The sequence below is a fragment of the Cebus imitator genome, unplaced genomic scaffold (assembly GCF_001604975.1).
Source record: "Cebus imitator isolate Cc_AM_T3 unplaced genomic scaffold, Cebus_imitator-1.0 Scaffold167, whole genome shotgun sequence".
NCBI classification, from domain to species: Eukaryota; Metazoa; Chordata; class Mammalia; order Primates; family Cebidae; genus Cebus; species Cebus imitator.
The window spans coordinates 2,221,845-2,246,166 of record NW_016107482.1 but is presented as its reverse complement, the minus strand read 5'-3'; the positions used below and the strand labels follow the sequence as shown (position 1 = coordinate 2,246,166).

Here is a 24,322-nt window from a genome sequence, read left to right as displayed (position 1 = left end):
TAAATGTATGAACAATCAGATAAATGAATATAGGGATATGAAAACCTGTGTATACTTAGAAGGAAACATAAATCTATATGAATTAGTAAATGTGGAGACCAATTTTGGAATCAGATTGGATTCATTGAGACTGGGGACAAGTCTAAGATATAGGTGCATAGATACAAAAATGGGAAAAATAACATCCATTTACTTCTTGTTTTCAGTCTTTATCCTACTGTCTCCCAGGAGAAAGATAATCAGAGGAAAAAGGGAAGATTCAGAATAAAAGCAAACTCAGGGGCTGTAGGTTTCAAGCAACCATTTCTCCCATCCCTCATACTGTGTTTGAAGCTAAAGTTTGTGATATCAGCTATATATATCACATGATCTTACGTACACAGATGCACACTCACACACACACATACTGTGTGTGGTAGATTATTGTGTGTACTGGAGATAATATACTTTAAATGTGCTAGTATAAAGCAGTACCACAACATTTACTATTATAGATTGGACAAGGTTTTTCTTGTCTTCTTTGTATAAGCGTCATGGACATTTCAAAACTGTCCATTTTTATTTCTCCCTTTACAATATTTCATTAATAATGGATAACGTTTTTGGTTATTTTATCAGCATTTGTCTATATTGGTATGAATAACATTTTTAAAGTTTTGGGTTAATTGTTTTTGTAATATTATTATCTTTACCAATATGAATTATGTCTTATTTTTATGTTTAAAGTCGAAAGCAAATATCATCAATTTTTTTGGACTTCATAGATAATGTAATCTTAGGCTAGATGCAGTGGCTCATGTCTACAATCCCAGCACTTTGGTGGCAGGTTGTTTGAGGCCAAGAGTTCAAGACCAGCCTGGGCAACATAGTGAGACCCTATCACTACAAAAAATGTTTCTAAACAATTTTCTGGATGTAATGGCACACACCTGTGGTTCCAGCTATTTGAGAGGCTGAGGCAAGAGGATCACTTGAGCCCAGGTGGCCAAGGCTGCAGTGAGCCATGATTGTGCCACTACCTTCCAGCCTGGGTAACATAGCAAGACCCCATCTCTAAAAAATAAAATATAACCTTGCTTCAGTGAAACATTGGGGACATGTGGGTTATCAATGGGCTGGTTTTAGGAAATAGTCTTAAGATGAGTCAGAATGTTTGAGCATAATTTAATTTTATGCTGTGTATTAGACCATTCTTGCATTACTATATGAGAATACCTAAACCTGAGTGATTTGGAAAGAAAAGGGGTTTAATTAGTTGGCTCATGGTTCTGCGGGCTGTACAGGAAGCATGGTGGCAGCATCCATGCTCAGCTTCTGGGGAGGTCTCAGGGAGCTTACAATCATGACGGAAGGTGAAGTGGGAGCAGGCAGTTCAGACGGCAAGAACAGGAGCAAGAGAGAGAGTGGATGGAAGGTGCATGCACTTTAAACAACCAGATGTCTTGAGAACTCTCATTATCACAAAGACAGCCCCAAGCCATGAGGGATCTGCTCCCATGACCCAAACACCTCCCACCGGGTCCTGTCTCCAACACTGGGGATTACAGTTCAACATGAGATTTGGGCAGGGACAAATACCCAAACCATATCATGCTGAAAGAAGTATTTTCTTTTATAGAGTTGGAAAATCCGTTGGAGTTCATTAAAATCATACTCTTTTTCTCCTGCTTCTAATATGTTGAAACTGAGGTTCAGAAAGATGAAATGACATGTCCCAAGTTGTGTATAGAGATAGTGGGGGAGAAAGGATTAACAAAGGGCGCCCAAGTGGTCTATTCTTTTCTCTTTCAGCTCAGTCATGCCAACTGCTGCGCTCCTGCTTCATGGCTGTGCTAATGAATATTGGTTACTTTCAGTGTATGTGCTCATCGCTACTGTCTCATGGATGTGCCTGGGGTCATTTCTTTACTTTCTGGATCTTGGTTTCTCCATTTGTAACACTAAGAGGGTGGGGAGGGAAGAAACCACAGGATTTCTATGCTAGGTTCCTTTTCAACTGTGAGAATTTATGAAGAGTAATGATGTAATTATGCAGGCAAGATTCTCAGATGACAAAAGCTTTTCAAGTTTTCCTATTTCCTCTTTTGCTGTATTTGAGAGGATGTTCACAATTAAATTGCATGTCCAACTGCAGTAAATGTTTTAGCCTAGGTTATTACTACAGAACGTCAGATACATCCTAGCTAGTGCCTTGCAACTTTGTATTTGTGGTTGCTTTGCCATATTACCGGGGCTACCAGGGTATTGTTCTCTTGTTTTTGTTGCAATTATTGTTTTCTTAACTGACTGTGAAACTAAGCTTCAGAAAAGCAGAGGGGTCTTGGCATTTTGGCTTATGCCGGTGGTCCTAGCTACTTGGGAGGCTAAGGTAGGAGAACTGCTTGAGCCCAGGAGTTTGAAGCTGCAATGAGTTAGGATCATACTACTGCACTCCAGCCAGGGCAACAGAGCGAGAGAGACCCTGTCTCTTTAAAAAGTATGTATACATACATGTATATGTGTGTGTGTGTATATATATACATATATATATTTAAAGAAAGTGTTTTTTTAGAAGAATGTAATCCAGGAATTTAATAAGATAGGTCAAAACACACAATTATCAAAATTTTATTTAGGTACCATAATTTCTACAAAAGAATATTTTAAATCCTAAATATATCATTAAAGAAAGTGATTTATCCAAGCTTCTTGTTGGCAGATACAGGTTTCAAATATAGATCTCTCAAGCTCTAACGCCCAAATATCCCCCTCTCTCACTGCCTTACCTTCTTTCTCCTATTAGACAAAATATGTCCTTCCACCATGATTTGAAGGTCCTCATCTTCGTGTTCTTTCGCTGTAAACCTTTCCAAATATTTTTGGTAAAGAGAAGTAATATGGGGAATGAATTCTAAACAAAACAAAATCCTGCAATTAACTTCATTGCATGCACAGTGTGGAACACATAATCTCAACCTTGCTCTCTGAGAAAATGGTTCTCTGAAAACATTATACGCGCTAGTGTTTCTCTTGTGAGGAAGCGTGTCAGGAGCCGGAACTGCAGGCTTTGGAGTCAGACATCCTTGGCTCAAGTTCTTGCTTAGTCATTTATTAACTGTGGGATATTGGGTGAGCTGCCTAATTCTCATTCACATTTTCCTTATTTTTGACATAGCAGTATTGCCTACCTTCCAATTTTGGCATTGCCAATCTTAACTTAAATCATAGGATTAAATGCTTAACGTAGAGCCCATGGGAAAGGGCTCCACAAACTGAGCTCTTAAGATGACTGTCCATACTCACTTCGGTGGAGCTCCATGGAGAACACAGCGTCCCTTCCTACTCTGCATACAGTACCTGGGTGTTAATTAACGTTGCCTGCTGAGTGGTCCATCACCCTGCTCGCATGGCCCATTTTTGACATTCCTCCTCATGTCTCTTGCTTTGTGTTGTGTTGTCTGGGCAGAGGACAAGATCTGGACGTCAGTGCAGCACAACAATCCAGAGCTGACCCGAGTGCGGGGCGCCAACTCTGAGAATCCCTATGCCATGGCCTTGGACTACGGGGGCAGCATGGAGCAGCTGGAGGCTGTGATTGAGGGCTCTGAGCACTGTGAGCAGGAGGTGGCCTACCACTGCAGGAGGTCCCGCCTGCTCAACACGCCAGGTAAGGCCTCTGCATGCATGACCACAGTGGGACAGATGGGCTGCCCCAAACCTGGAGTATTAGGCAAAGGAAAATTGGCCACGAAGGGAGCTATACTTACAGTTAGTCACTGCGCACGGGAGAGAAACACACCAGGAGAGGTCTGGTTATGTACTAATCCTGGCTCTGAAATTCAGCATGGGACCTAGAGTGAATTCTGTCACCTCTCAAGGTTTTCTCCTCATCATCGTAAAGAAAACAATTTGAACACCCACCGTGTAACAGTTGTGAGAATGAAGGATGCCTTGAGAGCAATGGCCCTCGAAGAGAGCATTCCAGATTGGCATAGAAAGTGTGGCAGTGGGAAATGCTGTTTTGGGGAGGGATAAGGTTTGATAAGGCACCAGGATCTCAGCACACCCACCCAAGAGCGACGAGTTACATCTGGGGTGGAGGATGCCTGGATGCCTAAGAGAGCAGCGTTAGGAGTGGAGGCCAGCCAGGCAGGCACGGCAAGCCTGTGGGTTCATGACGTGAACGGAGCCTGAGAAGTGGGGGCCTTAGGGGAAATGACTCCTTTTATAACTTAAGTGTGGTTCTAGAAAAAATTAAACTAACACTGCTTATTTATTTATTTTCCTATGGTTATTTTTTATAGTAAATGGTTGATTTCGTTATTAACATGCTTGGAAAAGGAAACAAAGCGAAAACAACTTGTAGAACTGCTTACCAAGACTCTAAAGCGTTTCCGTAAAATGTAAGAAAGGGTTTGTCAAAATTTACATGTTCCCTGGGAGGCAGTCATTTTTTTGTGGATGTCAGTTCATCATCTGTTTTGCTGGAGAACAAAGGCCAAAATACCTGAAGTATCTAAGAAAGGGTGCTATCATCTCTAGCCTCAAGAAACTTACATTCCAGCACTTAGAATTTAGGCAGTTTGAAAAGCTGGGGAAAAATGGAGAATACAATGTCAACAAAGGTGAAATCATAGAAACCTAACTAAATTCAACAGAATGCCTTCCTGAACTAGGATCTTCAAGGAAGACGGTGTTCCACATAAGACAATTTTCCAGATAACTGTCACTTATCCTTTTAAGTACCAAAAATCTTTCTAAAGAATTTTTAACTATTTGAAACGAAAATCTTTCTCAAATGGATTACACGCTTCCATGCCTTGTTAAACAGAGAATTCTGAACGTAAAATGTAACCTTTTCTTGATGACTCAGGATCAGCATCGTGAAAATCAATTACTGTACTCTCCTTAGATTCAACGGGCTTGCAGGGCTGATTAGATCAGAGGTACTGGTTCATGTCCCTTTACCCAGTGTCCTCAGAGGGTGCTGCCCTGCCAGAGTCAACGTTTATATTTATGTGTATTTCTCTGTCCATTGCTGTCAACCCTGCACGTGCTACCTCAGCACTGTTATCAGGGTGTCTGTCTCCAGAAATGCCCTTCCCTCTTTTCATTGTGTTGTTTCTAGTTTTAGAAGGTTTGATTTTGGCAGAATTGTAGAACAAATGTTCATTCTGACTATGGACTTCCTTCAGCCTAGGCATTCTGTAATATCAATTTGGCTACATCACTGCCTTTGCAAATGTGTTCTTTCCCTAACTCAACTGCCTCACTGTCCCTTATCTTATTTGAATGGGAGGGTAATGGTTTGGCAGCAAGTCATATTGGGATTAAGGGCTTGATCCTGTCATTTACTAGTTAGGTGTACTTATGCAAGTTGCTTAATTTCTACAGTTTCAATTTTACCACCTTAATTTTTTTTTTTTTTTTTGAGATAGAGTCTCGCTCCGTTATCCAGGCTGGAGTGCAGTGGTGCATTCTTGGCTCACTGCAACCTCCAACTCCCTGGTTCAAGTGATTCTCCTGCCTCAGCCTCCTGAGTAGCTGGGATTACAGGCACGGGCCACCACACCTAGCTAATTTTTTTGTGTTTTTAGTAGAGACAGGGTTTCACCATGTTGGCCAGATGGTCTCCATCTCCTGACCTCCTGGCCCACCTGCCTCGTCCTCCCAAAGTGCTGGGATTACAGGTGTGAGGCACACGCCACCTGAAAAATTTGCATGAAAGTCCTGAACCCATGAAGTTGATCTGAGGATGGAAGAAAAAATTTAGTCTGAACTGCTTGTGCTATGCCTGGTACATAATAGATACATAATAATTCAACAAACACTGTTGTCCTTATTCAAAGTTTCCATTGTAGCAGGGAAGGTCCAAAATGTGTTTCATAATGAGAAACAAACACACAGAGAAATTGTATTTCTGTTTTAACAATATAAATAGAATAATTGTAATAATTATGTAGCAACAGAATCAATTAGAAAGCTCGTGCATGTAGACAATCTCACCCCCTGAAGACGGCTACTTTAATGTCAGGAGTGAATCCTTCCAGAGTTTTTTCCATGTGTATATTCTCAGAGGCACAAGGCAGACACACCAAATGTTTGTGTATGAGGTTCTTCCTTTATCATCCTTTCCCCATGGGTTCTGAACGAATAGGAGGGTGAAAAAGGAGGATAATGGGTATGTAGGCTCAGTGTCTACCTTCTTCTGGTGAGCTGGTTTGGAGAATGTAGCATGGACCGTTTTGTCCCCTTGGCTTCCACCTCCAGACCAGACACTGTTTGTGGGTCAACAGAGCACTCACTTATCTAGACAATCCCATAGGGGTGTGACCTAACTTCACATTTTCACTGCCAGGACAGAATTCACCTGGGCCCCCATGCATGTGAGCTCACCTTCTGGAAGCAGGAATGGGAAAAACAATATACAACATATGTAGCCACATGGATTCAACAGCCAGCCCCTAGGGCATACACCTACAGGGATGTTTTCCTGGTCCTTATTATTACTAAGACACTCCCCTCCGTTTCCCACACAGAAGCCCAAGGACAGGAGGGAAAAAGGGTAGAGGCCATCTCCTCTTTACCTGTGATTCTGGAAGAATATTGTGCAAGTTTTTCCTTTATCAGCTGAATCTGTAGGCTATGCTGGGAAGAAATTCCCAACCCTGTGATACTGTTTTACAACCTGTGTTTGTCACACACAAGAAATGTACAAATAGCTTTCTATATCAATAAATATAACTTCATATTATCATTTTCATTAATTATAGAATATTTCATTATATGAATGGACTCCAATTAACAAATCTCTTATTCGGACATGTAGATAGTTTCCATTTTTTCGCTATTACACACAATGCTGCAGAACAGTTTTGCACATAGGTCTTTGTGAACATAACTGATTATATCCTCAGGACAAATTCCTTGAGGTGCCATTTGCCGGGCAGCAAGAATGCATATTTTTAAGACTCTTGCCACATTGAATTCTGCAATGCATCAGGTCGTACCAATTTATACTCCCCACATCACTGTGAGACTGATGCCAATTTCCCAGCAATAGATACTGTTATCTTCCTTCAGCTTTGATAATGTGATAAGCGCAAAGGTGGGCGGTCAAAGATGAGTATAAATAGTTTTGTTGTTAATTTTTAAAAGTTTGCAGCCTGATTTCCATAGCCTATGGGCTATTACTAATTAGTAGCCAGTGTTAGTAGACATAGGAAAAATTAAATTGTGGCTCCAGGTACATTTAAATCAATAAGAGAAAGTAGGGGTGCCTTGTTGCCATAGAATCTCCTATATACTATGCACAATAGATAATAAATGGAGACAATACAAGAAGGCAAAATGAAAGCAAAATAAAGACATGCTTAAATGGCCAATAATGACTGAGATTTCTTATGTTTGAGAATATGTGTGGAATGAGCTAGTGGAATTATCTCTAACCCAGACAGCAGACCTGTAGCATGAGTCATTGTCCCCATCTGCTATTTCAGAAAACAAAACTTCAGAGAGAATAAGATGCTTGTTTAGTGCCACACAGCTAGAAAGGGGCAGGTCTAGCTCTTGCAACCAACATCTCCTGAAGTCAGAGCAAAAATGCTATTTCTGATACATCACAAAAAGCTGCAAAGGGCCAAGATTTACAAGGAAATGAAGGAGTGAGAAAAAAACACAATTTTGTATAAATTTCCTTATTGAGTAGGAAAATGGGAGGAGAGAGAAGCACAGCCAGGTATGTCTCTGTGAAGACCACAGCATTGTCAGGGTTGCCTGCATGGGGCACATTCCTGGGCAGCATCACAGGGTTTGTGTCGTCCTGGCCTAGACGTAGCTGCTTCCGTGGCTCACACACCCCTTCATGGGTAGACCTGTGTCTTCCTACACAGCATCCCCAGAGCCTCCTTCTACCTGGTCCCAGCTCCAGCGAGGGCCCTAGTTCCATTCATTTAGTAGCAGCCGAGGGAGAAGGAGGAGACAGGATAAGGTCATGCATGGGTCATCACTGGGCCATTTTCATTCAGTTGTGGCGGACCATGACACTGTCATTTTATGACAATCTCCTTGGATTGTTTTTTTTCCCAGAACTACTGATAAGTTCCAGCCAATGGAATGTGTCCTCTATCTCTCTAACTGAAGGTTTATGCTAGAAACTATCTCCAGTGTCTCACCAGGACATCTGCATCCTAGGGAAAGTGTCTTTGTGATTCTCGTGCATCTTATTTTTCCCTTCACTGTGCTTGCTGCTTTCTATTCTGAGCTTTCAGCAGGGCCAGAGGCCCCGCCACAGTGCACCTTCCAGTACAGAGCCCAGGGCTGGAGAATCTCCACAGCAGGCCAGTTCTTACAGCACCTTGCCACAGGGGAGTAGGTGGCCACTTGTCCCCAGGGAGAAAGGCTTCCTTGGTTGAGCTCAGACCTTTTCTCTCTTGTCAGCACCTTCATAGGTATTTTGCCTGAGGCTAGAGTCCTGAAGGTGATAGGTGATGAGCATATGAAATGAAACAGGAAACGCTTACGCAGAGGACAGATAACTAAATATCAAAGTCATAGTCTGGAGGATGCTTTAATCACATGGCCAGTTAGATCTATAGCCCGTAACTTTCCCCTGGAAGGAAGACAAAATGGAGAGGGGTATAGGCAAGTGACCACATGGGGAAACTGAGTGCCCAGATCTCTTCAGAGAATGGGCATTGGAAGGCCTGCCTATTCCATAGTTCCCTTGCAATGGTCTCCATGGTGCTGAGAAGGCCCCCAACTGGATTCAGTCATTGGGGTGTCAGTATCCGGTGTAGGCATCCTTCTGCGCTCACCACTCCATGTAAGGAAAGTCTGTTTGTGGAAACCCTCTTCAGTAAAGCTGTGAGCTCTCGAAGGCAGAGGTAAGATATCAATATTGAAACACAGGAAAGCACTGGAAATTCAGATTCCATTACTTTGAAATCGAATGGCCTTAGGACTGCCTGAGCTGGAGTTTACTTTGGTTTTTCTGAACAGAAAGCATTTGCAGAGCAAGTCAGTCATGCAAGTAAGATTGCCATGAGGATTATGTGAGTTCTTCAGGAGCCCTAAGAATCCAGAGCCCTACAGCACGCAGAACCCTGTTTACCTACCAGTAATGAGCTGGTTTAAAGCCATTCCTATTAATTCGTTCATGCCACTGAGAGTGGTATCTACCTACAGTCAATTACTTTACCTAGTTACTTTACAATGGAATTTAAAAGGACAGCATCCTATTTCTGGACAGCATCCTATTTCTTTTAAAGTATTTTAAATTCTCAATTTTTTAAAATCACTGACACTTAGTGAGCATACAGCTAACTGGCTATATATACCAAAGTTAATATCTAGACTATATAATACATACTGTAGTATGGATATACATATATAACATATATGATGTATACACTATATGGTACATACTATATAATATATTATATGACGGCCATTGAAAGGCCTACCTAACCCACAATTCTCTTGCAATGGTCTTTGTGGTGCCTAGAAGGCTCCCTATTGGATTCAGTCATTGAGGTGTCATAATATACATAATATATATTAAGAATATATAACATATAAATAATATATAATATATATTATTTATAGTATACTACATATACATATGTATATATACATACATTCAGTATATACATTATATATACTATACCATATATTCATCATATATATAATATATATATTTACACTTTATCCATATGGTATATATATTTATCACTTACTCTTTATGTGTCCAAACAGATCTGTAAATGCCCTTGTGCATATTAATTCTCATGTTCATTAGCAATATTCAACTTTTCATGTTCACAAAATTAATGATTTAGTTTAGAAATCTGAGTAAGGAATTGCGATGCCGAAAAATCAAATTACAGATGGAAAAGAAACAGCGCATCAGGATACTCTGGGTCTGACAAAACTAAAAACGCTCTGTTCTCAATACTTCTACCACCCAAGATCAATGCACAGATTTAACATTTGCATTCATACGCCAGGCATTTCTGAGCATCTGTTTTGTGCCAGACACTGGGCAGTGAAAATAAAACTGAAAAAACAGAGTTCTTGACTATGTATTTATAGTAGGGAAGACAGAAACATACCCCCATGCCCTCCCAACACATCACCCCATTCTCCATCTCCCTACAGCGGATATCCCAGCCTGCAGCCAGAGTGATCATCTTTTCAAAATTAGATCATATAATCATGGCTCCAAACCTTTCCCTCTGCATTGAAAGCAAAACCCAGGCTCCTAACTGTAGCCTGCAGAGCTCTGCCAGCCACAGGCCCCTGCCAGCCCCTGCTCTCCCACTAGCACAGTGAACTTGGCCCGGCTTTGCTTTTCGCTGCTTCTCGCCCAGGTTACCCCACCTCTCAGGCCTCATGCGCGGACTGCTCTCTGTACACGGAAGCCTTGTTCCTCTCTCCATGCTGAGCTCTCTCAGATTTTACGTATGGCTAAAGTATTCACTCCATTACTGTTTACCATTTTATCCTACCTGAATAGTCTACACTGAAGTTACTACTATCTGACACCTTTTACTTGCTTGTTTGTTCACTATCTGCCTCTGTCAATAGAATGTGAGCTGCTTGTAAGAGGGGACTTCTACGTCTCATTCATTTTTGTTTTTTTGAGACTGAGTTTCGCTCTTGTTACCCAGGCTGGAGTGCAATGGTGCGATCTCGGCTCACCACAGCCTCCGCCTCCCGGGTTTAAGCAATTCTCCTGCCTCACCCTCCTAAGTAGCTGGGAGTACAGGCTGTGCCACCATGCCCAGCTAAATTTTTTTTTGTATTTTTAGTAAAGATGGGGTTTCACCATGTTGACCAGGATGGTCTCGATCTCTTGACCTCGTGATCCACCTGCCTCGGCCTCCTATAGTGCTGGGATTATAGGCGTGAGCCACTGCGCCTGGCCCTTTGTCTCATTCTTTATTCCCAAAATGCTTAGAATAGTACCTAGCACCTAGGAAAAATTGAGTGAATAGTTGTTCAAAGAATAAAAGGTCTCTTCTCAGTTTAAGTATCACCAGTAGTCATGTGATATCAAAGGACGGATAACAAAACAAGTGTGCTTGGCCAAGCCTGTCGCACAGACCCTGGCAGGAGGAGAGCACCTTCACAGAGCGAGGGGCTGGGCTTGAGGGGAGCTGCCCTCTGACTCCCAGCTTGGCCATTGATTCTCTGTGACCTTGAGACATTACTGATGTTTTATGGGCCATGAGTTTCTCCTCTTTGGTACCAGAGGCTTATATTTGTTGTTCTCCAAGTGTTCTTTCTGCCCAGGAACTCCATGTCTCTATATTCAGCACACAGAGTAAGTTAAACACTTGTCAGAGTGTATTGCTTTTTTATTGCAGTAAGGAACTAGAGGGCTTGGTAAACCGAACAAACAACAACAACAAAGAAGTGTCAGCGTCTCAAGCCTATGAAATGTGCTAATATATTAATGTAGTAGGTGATATTTCTTGACACCTTCATACTCCTAACCTCCTCAGAACATACTTTCCTTACCAAGACATAGATTGTGCAGAGAAGGTAGGAAACTTCCCTAGGGTCATACATAACAAATCAAGAACTGCCAGGAAAACAATTTCTTACTGTAGCATACGTATGTGTGTATTACTGTAGAATATGCATGCATATATTTTCTCTATAAACATATTTAATGGGCTCTGGGGTAGATATGGAAATGAAATTATACGGGCTACACAGATGAGGTTAATGGGTCTGCATAGACATTGTGCTATGGTGGCATGTTCAAGCTTGCTTTTTGGTAAGCCGTGGCTAGATACTGGATTTTCTTCACACCTGAGTCCTCACTGGAACCTTCCCAAAGGGAAGGCTGCAGAGTTCTGGTGGTGAGCTCACATACATGTTGCATCACTTGCTTTGGTTCAAGAACTTGGTCCATCCCTACCAGCCATGTGACCTTAAATGAGGTACTCACCATCTCTAAGCCTCAGTTTCCTCATCTCTAAGAATGAAGATGAGAAAAGTAACATGAATGATACCCACATCATTGGAATAATAAAAAGTGTTTGAAAATTGTGCTCTTTATAACTTTTCAGTTTAACCCTAAGTTGTTTTGAAATTACAGGGGTAGCTTTCTGAACATAATTTTCAACCTCTTATTATTTGCTGAGAAGAGGGAGTGGGTATATGCTGGCATTTTTCCGTCTGTTTGTGTGTGTCTCAGATCAGATTAGAAATACCAAGCCGCGTGCTTTCTGTGTGGTAGCGGTGATTTCACAGAGAAGATATGAAACTTTCTAAAACTGGTAAATCATAATCTTGGAATGAGGCAGTGGACATGTTTTAGCCTCTGAACAAAACAAAAAAATATAAACACAACAGAATTCCTCCACTCTGCCACTTATTTGTGGAGAGGCCATCATCAGGGAAGGTAACCTGAAACTGCATCTCATTTTCTTCTCTGCAAAATAGCTAATATGTTGACCTAACATTATGCATACCTAGAGTGGGGCTGGACATAGTGGCTACTATTATTTAAAGAGCCTATCCCCCTGCAGGCAGAACTAGAGAGTATATGCCCGTGGGAGCCAGGTATACAGTACTCTGAAAAAGGGAAACTACTTCTAGTTAGGTGAAAACCTTTCCAGAGGATTTCTGTGGAAAACTACCTCTTCTTTGTAGACGCAACATCGGTAGGAGTCATTCTGAGTTGAGGGAAGTGATGGGGAAAGATACAGAGGGAATATTGACCCTCAGAGAATGAGGGAGACATTGTAGGAATAAAAGAGTTAAAAGTTCTTGCTGCTAATTTCAGATAAGGAGTCACAGAGGATGAAAAGGAAAGAAGGAAGGAAGGAAGGAAGGAAAGGAGGGAGAGGGAGGGAGGGAGGGAAACGGGAAGGAGAAGGAGAGAGGAGGGGGCGAGGGAAGGAGACAGATGGAGATCTTCCTGCGTTTCAGATATTTCCCAGCATGCTTCTGCAGATTAACTCATCTCCTTTCACTAAATGAAGACATTTGAACTGGAGAGTGATATACATGGAAGGTTAGCCACGTGGATGGAGGTAGAAAGAACCCACTGAGTCTGGAGAAGACCACAGAGAGAGACTAGGTAGGCATATATCTTAGTGGTCTAGGGAAGAGTTAAGAAGCATGGAGGTGGCAGGTCATAGGAATAGAAAGATAGATAAAGACATAAACGCTTAGATGAAATCACAGGTACTGGCTGGTGAGTTATTTGTTTCAATGAACCAAGTAGAGTCTAGAACAGTGCTGTCCAATAGAAATATAGCACAAGCCACATGGGCAATTTAAAATTTTCTAATAGCCACATGTTAAATATGAAAAGAAACAGGTGGAATTAATTTTAACAATATGTTATATTTATGCCAAGATATCTAAAATAGTATTATTTTAACATCTAATTGGTAAAAAATAAAATTTGGTGCATATTTGCATTTACCGCACATTTTAATTCACTTTGATTGCATTTTAAGAGTTGAATAGTCACTTACAGCTAATGGCTACCATAGACCCAGACACACAGGTGTAAAATGTCTTCAATCCCGAATAAGAGTGAAAATGCAAGAACCATTAACAGAAAGATCAGAATTAAGAAACCGGAGGATCACTTGATTCTGGTAGGGAGGAAGGTACCAGATTTTGTAACAGACATGTTGATTTTGAGATATTAAGGGGGCATTGAAGTCAACTGGCTGTATTAAAGCCTGAGGTCAGAGGTCAGCAGTCACAGGGTGATGAGAGACCAGAGGAGTCAGCAACAGCGGAGGCTGGGTTCTGCCTGTCAAATGGTATACTGGGGACCCAGGCCAAAGTGATATGTATAAAAAGGCTGTAGGTGCTGAAGATGGAGGGAAGGGTGAGGTGATAAGAAACACCTGGAGTGCAGAGAGTGTCCGGACCTCACAGCTTCATGTGAGGGCAGAGAGCAAAGGCTCTGAGCAGCAGCCACACAAACGTGGCCTAGCGCCTCTCAGCAGCTCCAAGGATGGCTTATCATTAGGCATATCAGATCCTCACACTCTGAAAGGTGTGTGTAAAGCACAGAGAGGGTCTAGAGCCCCTGCAGCCAAGAGTGAAGGACCAGGCAGCAAAAGAATCATGACCCATCATCCCCACTGATGCTTAGAACAATAGCAACCCCCAATGATAACAGCTGCCACCTGCTAATGGCTGGCACTAGGCCACGCACCACTGTTCGATATAGATGACAAAATACATAATACATATGGAGGTCTACCTTTGGATATATATATTTCAGATACACATTTATTTACATATGTGTTTATTACATGTTTATATACAGTTGTGTGTCACTCAACAATGATACATTCTGAGAAATGTGTTGTTAGGTGATGTTGTCATGTGTGAACATCAGAGTGTGCTTACATAGGCGTAGACGGTGCAGACAACTGCACACCTAGGCTAGATGTATAACGTGTTGCTCTACTGAATACTGTAGGCAACTCTGATACAATGGTGAATAGTTTTGTATCTCAACATACCTAAATATGAAAAGTAAAGGTAAAAATACAAGATAAAAGATAAAACATGGACTGGGCACACTGGGTCACACCTGTAATCCCAGCTAATAGAGAGGCTGAGGCACAAGAATCACGTGAAACCCGGAAGTGGAGGTTGCAGTGAGCTGAGATTACAGCACTGTACTCCAGCCTGGGCAATAAAGTGAGGCTTGGTCTTAAAAAACAAAAAGATAAAAAAATGTACACTCTATAGGGCACTTACCATGAGCAGAGCTTTCAGGACTGAACGTTGTTCTAGGTGAGGCAGAGAGTGAATGGTAGTGCATGTGAAGGTCTAGGAAATTACAAAATGCTACCGTACACTTTATAAACACTGCACACTTAGGCTACACTAAATCTAGAAAAATATTATTTTCTTCAATAATAAATTAATTTACTGTAACTTTCTCACTTTATAAAAATTTGCATTTTTAACCACTTACTGTTTTGTAATAACACAACTTAAAACACAAACACATTGCACAACTGTACAAAAATATTTTGTTTCTTTTACCTTCATTCTATAAGGTCTTTTCTGTTCTTTAATTTTAGTTTTAAACTTTTTTTGTTAAAAATAAAGACAAATGGCTGGGCACATTGGCTCACGCCCGCAATCCCAGCACTTTGGGAGGCTGAGGACAGCAGATCACTAGATCAAGAGTTCATTACCAGCCTGGCCAACAGGGTGAAAATCCATCCCTACTAATAATACAAAAATTAGCTGGGTGTGATGGCTGTGCCTGTAATCCCAGCTACTTGGGAGCCTGAGGCAGGAGAGTCGCTTGAACCCGAGAAGTGGAGGCTGCAGTGAGCAGAGATTGCGCATTGCACTCCAGCCTAGGTGACAGAGCAAGGCTCAGTCTCAAAAAAATAATAATAATAATGAATAATAACAATAAGATAAAGACAAATACACATACTAGCCTAGTCCTGAACAGCATCAAGATTATCATCATCACATCTTGTCCCACTGGAAGGTCTTCAAAGGTAGTAACATGCATGAAGCTTTTGACTGATGCTAACAATGCCTTCTTCTGGAATTCCCCCAGAAGGGCCTGCCTGAGGCTGTTTCACGTTTGTTTTAAATAAGTAGAAGCAGTACACTCTAAAATACCGATAAAAAATAGTATAATAAATGCATAAACCAGGAACACAGTCATTTATTATTATTATAAAGTATTATGAACCCTACATAATTAAATATGCCATACTTTTATAAATCTGGCAATGAAGTAGGTTTGTTTACACCATGTACACATGAGTAATTCATTGCACAATAACTTGACAAAGACTACTACATTGCTAGGCTGTACCCATCAAACCACTATCTACATTAGGCATTTATCCTAATGCTATCCCCCCCTTAGCTCCCTACCCGCAGCCAACAGGCGCCAGTGTGCGATGTTCCCCTCCCTGTGTCCATGTGTTTTCATTGTTCGACTCCCACTTGTGAGTGAGAACATGCAGTGTTTGGTTTTCCATTCCTGTGTTAGCTTGCTGAGAATAATAGTTTCCACCTCCACCCATATCTCTACAAAGGACATAAACTCATCCTTTTTATGGCTGCATAGTATTCCACGAAGGTCTTACACAAAGGATAGGATTCTAGGTAGATCTAACTTCAAAGCCCATGCTTTTAAAGTGACAGACGCATGTCAAGAGAGAATGAAGGAAAAGCAGGATCAGGAGACCTTGAGTCCAGATACTTATGCTCTATGTGATGGTTCTGCCCAGTGAGGAGGGAGATTTTCACTGAACAGAACATACTGTATGTAGTTGATTACAAATATCATATGTATCCACGTGTAGAATAAACTCTTACCTATATATTAATGTATGTGAGATATATACATATATATACATATATATATATATATATATGTATATATGCACTTTACATGTTCTTTTCAGGTTTCTAAATATTCTTTATGTAGGAGACACTTAAATGTGAAAAGAGGAAAAGGAAAGCTGTTAACACTAGCCCAGCTTTTGAATCTAACGGCCGCAATGGGACAGGCTTTGTGAGAAGTATTTGCATTTCCTAGTAGACACAAATTACAAAACCATCCGAGCTAATCCTTAGAATCCCATTGAGGTATAGGTTATTACCAAGGAAAAAACCGCAAATTCAGAGAGGTTAAGTAAAGTAAGAACCATGTAACCCTGTCTGTATCTGTAGAATTACACACAAATCTAGTAAAACCTGTTATGGTTAAATCCCACTGCATGGAAATACGAAAACAATCCTTGCTTAAGTCAGCCTGTCTCCAGCTGCCCAGACGCCAGTTAGACAACATTCGCGTGAACTGAGCCAAGCCTAGTCTGGATTTTAGCTAGTAAACCAGTATTATATAGACACAGTCCAAAGCCACTCAAAAGCTATGTGGGCAATCATTCCATAAGTTGCCCCCCAAAATAAAGAGCTAAATCTTTCTGTGAATGCATCATTGACAAGGAAAAGGAATCAGATAAGAAGAAAATCGGAAACAAAGTTGCCGACACGGTAACGATCTATCTCTATATTCAGCAGAACTTTTGGATTAGAATTTAGAAAGGCTAAAACGTCAGGATATTGAAGCAGTTGCAGAATCCATCTTAAGAGTGTTGAGGCTGGGAGATAGGGAGAAAGAGAGGGAGGAAAGGAGGGAAAATCCTCTGGGGAATTGCCCTTGAATCAGAAACCTGCTTCATTTTTAATCCTGAGTAAATGAAGACAGATTCTCAACATGGAGACATTATCTTAGGTATGTAACACTTGTTGATCTTCTCAAGAGCCACACATTATGATGCTGAAAAACAAGAGCCCATGATACTGTCTCACAACCATTTAAAATATTCCTCCCTTCTTAAAGGAAGGCAGGGATATGGTGGCAATGGGAGCTCAGAGTTGGCAATTTCTTGGCAGGCAAGAAGCCCAGCAGGGATGAATTCTTAGGTGATAAAACTGAAATACAAATTTCTTTTTCAAGTGGAACTTTTCTAACTCGGTGAGTTCTTCAAAAACCGCAACTGGGTCATATTTATTTCTGAATACCTCTAGAGCCATTTTAGTGACTGGAACAGAATAGGTGCCCTCACCCCCCCCAATTTGCTTGGATATGAAAATCCTGTGAGAATACAGTCTAACAAAGTACTCTGAAGACAATAATTGGAATTCTTACGTGAGGCAGAGAAAGGTGATGGGGCATGGTAGCTCACACCTTTAATCCTAGCACTTTGGGAGGCTGAGGCTGGAGGACTGCTTGAGCCAAAGGGGTCAAGGCTGCGGAGCTATGATTGTGCCACTGCACTCCAGCCTGTGTGACAGAGTGGGACTCTGTCAAAAAAAAAAAAAAAAAAAAAAAAAGAAAACAAAAGACAAGAAAAAGCTTAGGTGTGGTGCAATTACAACAAGGTAAAAGCAAACAAAACCCCAGAACAGAACATCTTAAAACAACACGCTTTCATTTCTCAAGTGGGCCAGGTATTTTCCATGAATTGGCTGGAGGCTCTGTGTTGTCCTCTCTCTTCAGCACCCGGAGTGACAGAGTTGCACCTCTCTTAAGTGTTGCTGCCACCTTGGCAGATGGAAAGACAGCTCTGGAGTACACACTGCAGTCTGGGAGTGACACATGACGCTTCTGCTTACAGCCCATGGCCCTGAATGCAATCCCCAGAGGACCAGAACGGTTTTTTGGTTTTTGGTTTTTGTTTTTTTTTTGAGACAAAGTTTCACTCCTTTCACCCAGGCTGGAGTGCAGTGGCATGATCTCCACTCACTGTAACCTCCGCTTCCAGGATTCAAGCGATCCTCCTGCCTCAGCCTGCCAAATAGCCGGAATTACAGGCACCCGACACCATGCCCGGCTAATTTTGTATTTGTAGTACAGATGGGGTTTCACTACATTGGCCAGGCTGGTCTTGAACTCTTGACCTCAGGTGATCCACCGGCCTCTTCCTCCCAAAGGGCTGTGATTACAGGCATGAGCCACCGCTCTCAGCCAGGAAGTTTAATCCTACCGTGGGCTTGGAAGGTGAAGAGACAGAAGCAATTGGTGCGTAGCCTCCGGGTCTATCAGCCAGTGAGAACACAACAAACCAACCAACAAACAAAAAACAGAAAAGGGAAAAAATAAAAGAAAGATATCACATCCAAAAAAAGAATTGAAATCAAATGGTATACTGGCAATATTGTATTTCCTTTTTTATCTACTCTAAAATGAATCATTCCTTAAGGCATGGGCACACCAAAGAAAAATCCATGAACTATTTTTAAACTTGTAACTTTATTTATAGATCCTTATGTAATCATGAATATGAATATCCTGAATTTTAGTTTCAGCTAACATCGAATATTTGTTTAATATCAAAATTAGCTTTACTATTTAGTTAATATTATAGTTTCAGTGTTAGTTCATGCTAATGTCAACATCAACTGATGAGTAAATATTTGGAGAGTGTTATTTTATTCCCTTTTTTTTGCAAAAGCAAAGCAAGTTTTCAAAATTAACTTTGTGATCAGTTACAAAGCCCTTATATACATGTGGATGAAACTGTCTCCATACACATGCTGCTGTGTAGCTAAAAATATTTTTATTGATACAACATCCCATTTAACGTTGTTTTTATAAATCGGTAGCCTCTGAAATAGCGTGCATATGTGTGTTTTTGTGTACATGTATTTTTAATGGAAAAAGCTAACTATAAAAACTTTAAAGGAGTTTATTCTGAGCTAATATAAGTGACTGTGGTCTGGGTAAAATATAACCCAAGAAGCCCCAAGTAAGTGGTCCTGAAGTAATTGGGTTATTGTTTGGTTTTATACATTTTAGGGAGACAGAAGTTACAGGCAAACACACAATTCAATACATGGAAAGTATACATTGGTTTGTCCTGAAAAGGTGGGACATCTTGAGTCAGGGGCTTAATAGGTTTTAGGTGGATTAAGAGATTCTTTAATTTGCAATGGGTTAAAGGAGTAAAGCTTTGTCTAAAAATTTGGAGTTAGCAGAAAGAAATATTTAAGAAAAGGAGATCTGTTTAACCAACACTGGGTGAGAATGACTTGTAGGGTATATGACTTAACCCTTGTCTGGCATGGTCTTAGGTTCTATTTATTGTTTAGTATCTTATTGTCATGAAGAGTTCTTTCTGTTCTTCTTTGTAACACTAATGCTGGTCAGTGGCGCCTAAATTCCAAAAGAGAGGTGTCATCACAAGGCATGTCTGACCTACCTTCCCGTGATGGCTGGGAATTCAGTTTTTCAGATTTCCCTAGAGTCCCCTTGATCAAGGGGTGAGGGGTCTTTTCAGAGTCTAGGGGATCTAAGGATTTTATGTTTGTTTACAGTATGAAATGGTACACCACTATGCACTGTTGACATATTTTTCCTCATGCCTTGAGGGCTGTCCTCCTCTCTGGCAGCTGGACAGTGAGGGCCATCGCCTCACTTTGGAAGTGCCCATGGCGGCAAGTGTTCTTTTGAGCCATCCTGCAGCTTCCTTTCTTTCCCACACTGACCTCTTCTGCTGCTGGATATTTTGTGTTTGAAATTGCTGTCAAAGATGTTCAGGATGGTGCATGAACTACAGCAAAGAACCAAAGAGAGAGTATTCACAACTCTGGATGTTAAATATGCATTTTAAGATAGCTTGATGTGTTTTCTGAGAAAGATGGAGGAAGCATTAGCAATGACTGGGCAGTCAGAGCTGGGTAGAAGTCCTCTGATATTATGAAGGACTTTAAACATCCTAGTAGCTGGGAAAGATTAACCAAGGAATGAATGAAAAGAGCTAGAAGAACAGATTGCCCCAGGGCAGTTTATGACTACAGGCAATTTGAATGCATCTCTACAGGGTCTGCTAAGACCATTATAGTCCTGATTGATTAGCACCAGAAAAGCATTTCTACTTCCTGCTAAATGGAGGATGGCTGTTCTGTGCAATCTCAGAGGATTGTTTAATCTACACGTGTGTACTCCAGGTGCCACAGAATTCTATGTCCTTGATTTGACAATTCAGGTCTGTGCTGTCTTCCCGATACTATGCATTTCACAGTCTGAATATGAGGGTCTGAATATCTTTGTCACTGAGCAACAGTGTTCACGTATGTAAACCTGCTCATTGCACCTGCTCCTTGCTATTTTGGTCAGGGCAAGTATAACGCCTCCTCCAGTCATTCATCAGTACCCTTGGGTTTTGGTGGGTGTGCCTCAGGGCAATGCTAATTTCATTTCTCATCCTCCACCGAGCCTGAATACACAGTTTACCTAAAGGTTAAGAATTATGAGTATAATTAAGAGGATGGAGCAATTCCACTACATTAACATTAATAGTGCATGGAAAGCACTCCCCATGGCTTCATTTTTTAAGCTGTAGCCATTTTCATGTCTATCCTGTCTCTCCTATTTTTTCTTCCTGCACCACTTAATGAAAATCTAATGGTAGCAATGGCACCTATGTTGACAAAAGGGAGACAGTGATCATTGTTCCTGCTTGTCTCTTTCTCATTTCTCCTGTAAGGGAAGCTAAGAGTGGCATCCTGGAGATATGTTTGCTTTACTGAGCAAAGGCAGTCCTTGGGAGAAAAGACCCAGAGGATGAGGAATTGTCAAGAAAGCTCTACCGCAGATGAATATGATGGAACTGGTTCATCAAATGATAAAATGTGAACTTTTCTTTCATCCTTGAATTGAAAGGTCCTTACAGGAGAGAGTGAATGTTATAAAGGTTAAATGTAAGTGACTGATGGTGATGTATCAGGGAATTCCCTGGTCTTGTAAGGCTGTCTGGTATCAGGCTCTCTTAGCCTGCTTCAATTTATACACAGCCATGAGGGCCTCAGACCCATCCGTTAAAGCATGCTGTAGTCATACATTTAGCCAGGAAAATCCTTTGGCATCAGGGGCTTCCACAGTGATCTGGCCAAGAAGTTCCCCTAGGTTACGGGTCTCTCCCTGAGGGAGGCATAAGTGGCAGAGTAGCTGAGAGAGCTGAAGCAGCTGACAGGAAGGTTTGGGACCAGCTGTTTAGCATGACAAGCATTCCAGAGGCATTGAGGGGCAAGGAGCAAATTGAGCACGTGTTGAATCATTAGTGGAAAGAAAGAAGTTGCCCTGGAAACTGCATATCGGGGAGTGAGGCCTTCGTAATGGCTCGACTTGCCAAGCTCCATTCTATCTTTGCTCTTGATCCCCTCCACAGGCCGTCCCTGCTACGCTGTGCGTGAGCTCAGGAATTCTCCAGGGATGCAACACAGGAAGGGTTTACGTGGGAAGTGGATGGACTTTGTAAAAACGTCATTTTTGTCTATTTTAATGTGTTATAAAAGTATATATACCATTAGCACTTAAAGTTTATAATTTCAAATCTCTTGTTACTAGAAGAGTAGTGTACGTTAAAAAGAAGTTAGTAATCGGCATCAATTAAAGAGATTTGGTTTAAGTGGCTATTCAGGTAGAAATGGAAATGAACTGGAAGCTGATTCTTGAATGAGGGAAGGGATGAGGAAAGGTTAGGAAGTGCTAGAATATTTCTCCTTCCTCAGACACATCTTTTAAGGATGTACCTTTAAGTCTTACTCACTTGTCTCCCCACTTCCAGAGATGCCTTCTTCCTGCAGTGCTGCTGATAACATTACACTTTGCTTTCCCAGCTCTGCCTCCTCTGTGAAGGCCACCCTGATTTATTGAGAATGATGCACTATGTATTCTTTCTGCTCCCTTTTTACATTGTTCACATTTTTATTGAATTATTCACTCACTTTTATTTCAGCCAGTTGCACACCTAGAGATGTTATGCAAATGATATTCATTTTTATATCCTCAGGGACCAGACCTGCATTTCGGAGACATTAACTGATTAGGTTTGAACACAGTTATTCAGATCCTTTCTTATCAAAGTCCTCAATAAGCACTGCAGTCGCCAAATCCCATGGCGATACTAGGAGATCATTTCTTGATTTAGTGGCATTTGACACAGTTGACCATGTCCTACTTTTGAAATACTTGTTATACTTAACTTCCAGGATACAATACTCTCCAGTGTAGCCTTGTCTCTGACTATAACTCTGCTATCTTGGCTTCTCCCACATTAAACAAGAAGGAGGTCTTAGGGCTCAGCCCAGGTTTGTCTTCTTCATCTATGCATTCTTCTTGGATTGCCATTCAGTCACATGCTGGAGAATCTCAAATTTAGATCTCTAGTCAAGATTCCTTTTCTGAATATAGGATGCATATATCCACCTGCCTACTGGTCTTATGATGTCCAAAAATAATTTCCTGATCTTCTTCCTCCAAATGTGCTCCTCCAACATTCTTTCCCAGACTTTGTAAATAGCAACTCATTCTTCCGGATGCTCAGACCAAAAATCCTAGGAGTTATCTTTGATTCCTCTTTTTTTCCATACTTTATCATAATAACATTCCAAATCCAACTGGATATCTTCGATATAGATGCAAAATTTAAGCACTGTGTTCACTACCCTGGCCATTACCAGGCCCAAGATGCATCATCTGTCATTTCGATTGTTAACATTGTTTCTTCCCAAACAGCTTTCAGTTTGTTATTAACATGGAAAGACAAACATCCCACAACGTGTGTGTGTTTCCTCCTGACTTCAGTAATCGAAGCCCATGCCCACCCCCATTTCGCTACTCAGAGCAAGACCAGGGGCCCGCTCAGGCCTTCTATTCTCTGGACCCATTGGATCTCTCTACATTCTGCTGACATTTGCGTTCTTTTTCTTTTCCTTTCCTTTTTTATTTTAATAACAGTTATGTTGGTGAATATGAAGTGTTTCTCACTGTGGTTTTGATTTTCCTTCTTTAATAATTAATGATGTCAGGTATCTTTTCATGTACTTGCTGGCCATCTGTGTGTCTTCTGACCTTTGATCTTGTGTAATTGAGTTGTTTGTCTTTTTGTTGTTGTGTGCTATAAGAGTTCTTTATCTTGGGTACAAGACTTTTATCAGACATATGATTGATTGCAAATCTTTTTTCCCATTCTGTCTGTCATTTCACTTTATCGATATTGTCCTTTGATGTAAAGTCTCTAATTTTGAGGAAGCCCAATTTATCTACTTTTTTTTCTTTTGTTGTTTGTACTTTTGATGTCAAAACTGAAATACACCGTGGAGTTTTCAAACTTGTTCCCCTGACTGCAAATCTCTTTTCCAGTTTACCATGTCTTGTTCCTTCACCTCTTTCAAAACTCTGTATAAACAGAACTTCTTAGCAGGCTTTATTTATATTCACTCTAGAAATTTAAAATTGCATTTTTGCTGGACACAGCAACCCTGGGCCCCCTTTTTCTGCTTTATTTTTCCTCAGCACTTATTTTCATATGATATAATTTGCTTACTTATGTAGGCAGGTTTTTAGTTAAGCTTCCTAAGTCAGAGATTAGTGTCTGGTAATGTGTGATTGTATTCTCCATGCCCAGAGCACAACTTGAAACAAAGGAGGTGCTCAATACCCCCGACTGGCAGAGGGGTTCAGCCTGTCACCGCAGGCCTGATTCTTCCTGTATAAAAGGAGTTTCATCTGCCCTTCCTCGCCCATCCTTGACCTCAACTATTACTTTATCATTGGTATAATTATTAGCATAATTGTCACTACCAGGAAATATTTAGAAAGGTTCCACCACTTCATGGTGTTAAGCTAAGCATAGAAGCACATGTCTGAGATTTCCCAAGACAATCCGGGCGCTGTGGTTCAAGCCTGTAATCCCAGCACTTTGGGAGGCCGAGGCGGGTGGATCACGAGGTCAAGAGATCGAGACCATCCTGGTCAACATGGTGAAACCCCGTCTCTACTAAAAATACAAAAAACATT

General features: G+C 41.1%; 1 protein-coding gene across 1 annotated transcript in view; it reads left to right on the top strand.

Moving 5' to 3' along the window:
• CNTNAP5 (contactin associated protein family member 5) overlaps positions 1–24,322 on the top strand; it is an 865,582-nt gene that overhangs the window by 597,824 nt on the left and 243,436 nt on the right. Inside the window, exon 13 of the mRNA XM_017544214.2 lies at positions 3,446–3,646. Coding sequence (XP_017399703.1) covers positions 3,446–3,646 — 201 coding nt within the window. The remainder of the gene's footprint in view (positions 1–3,445; positions 3,647–24,322) is intronic.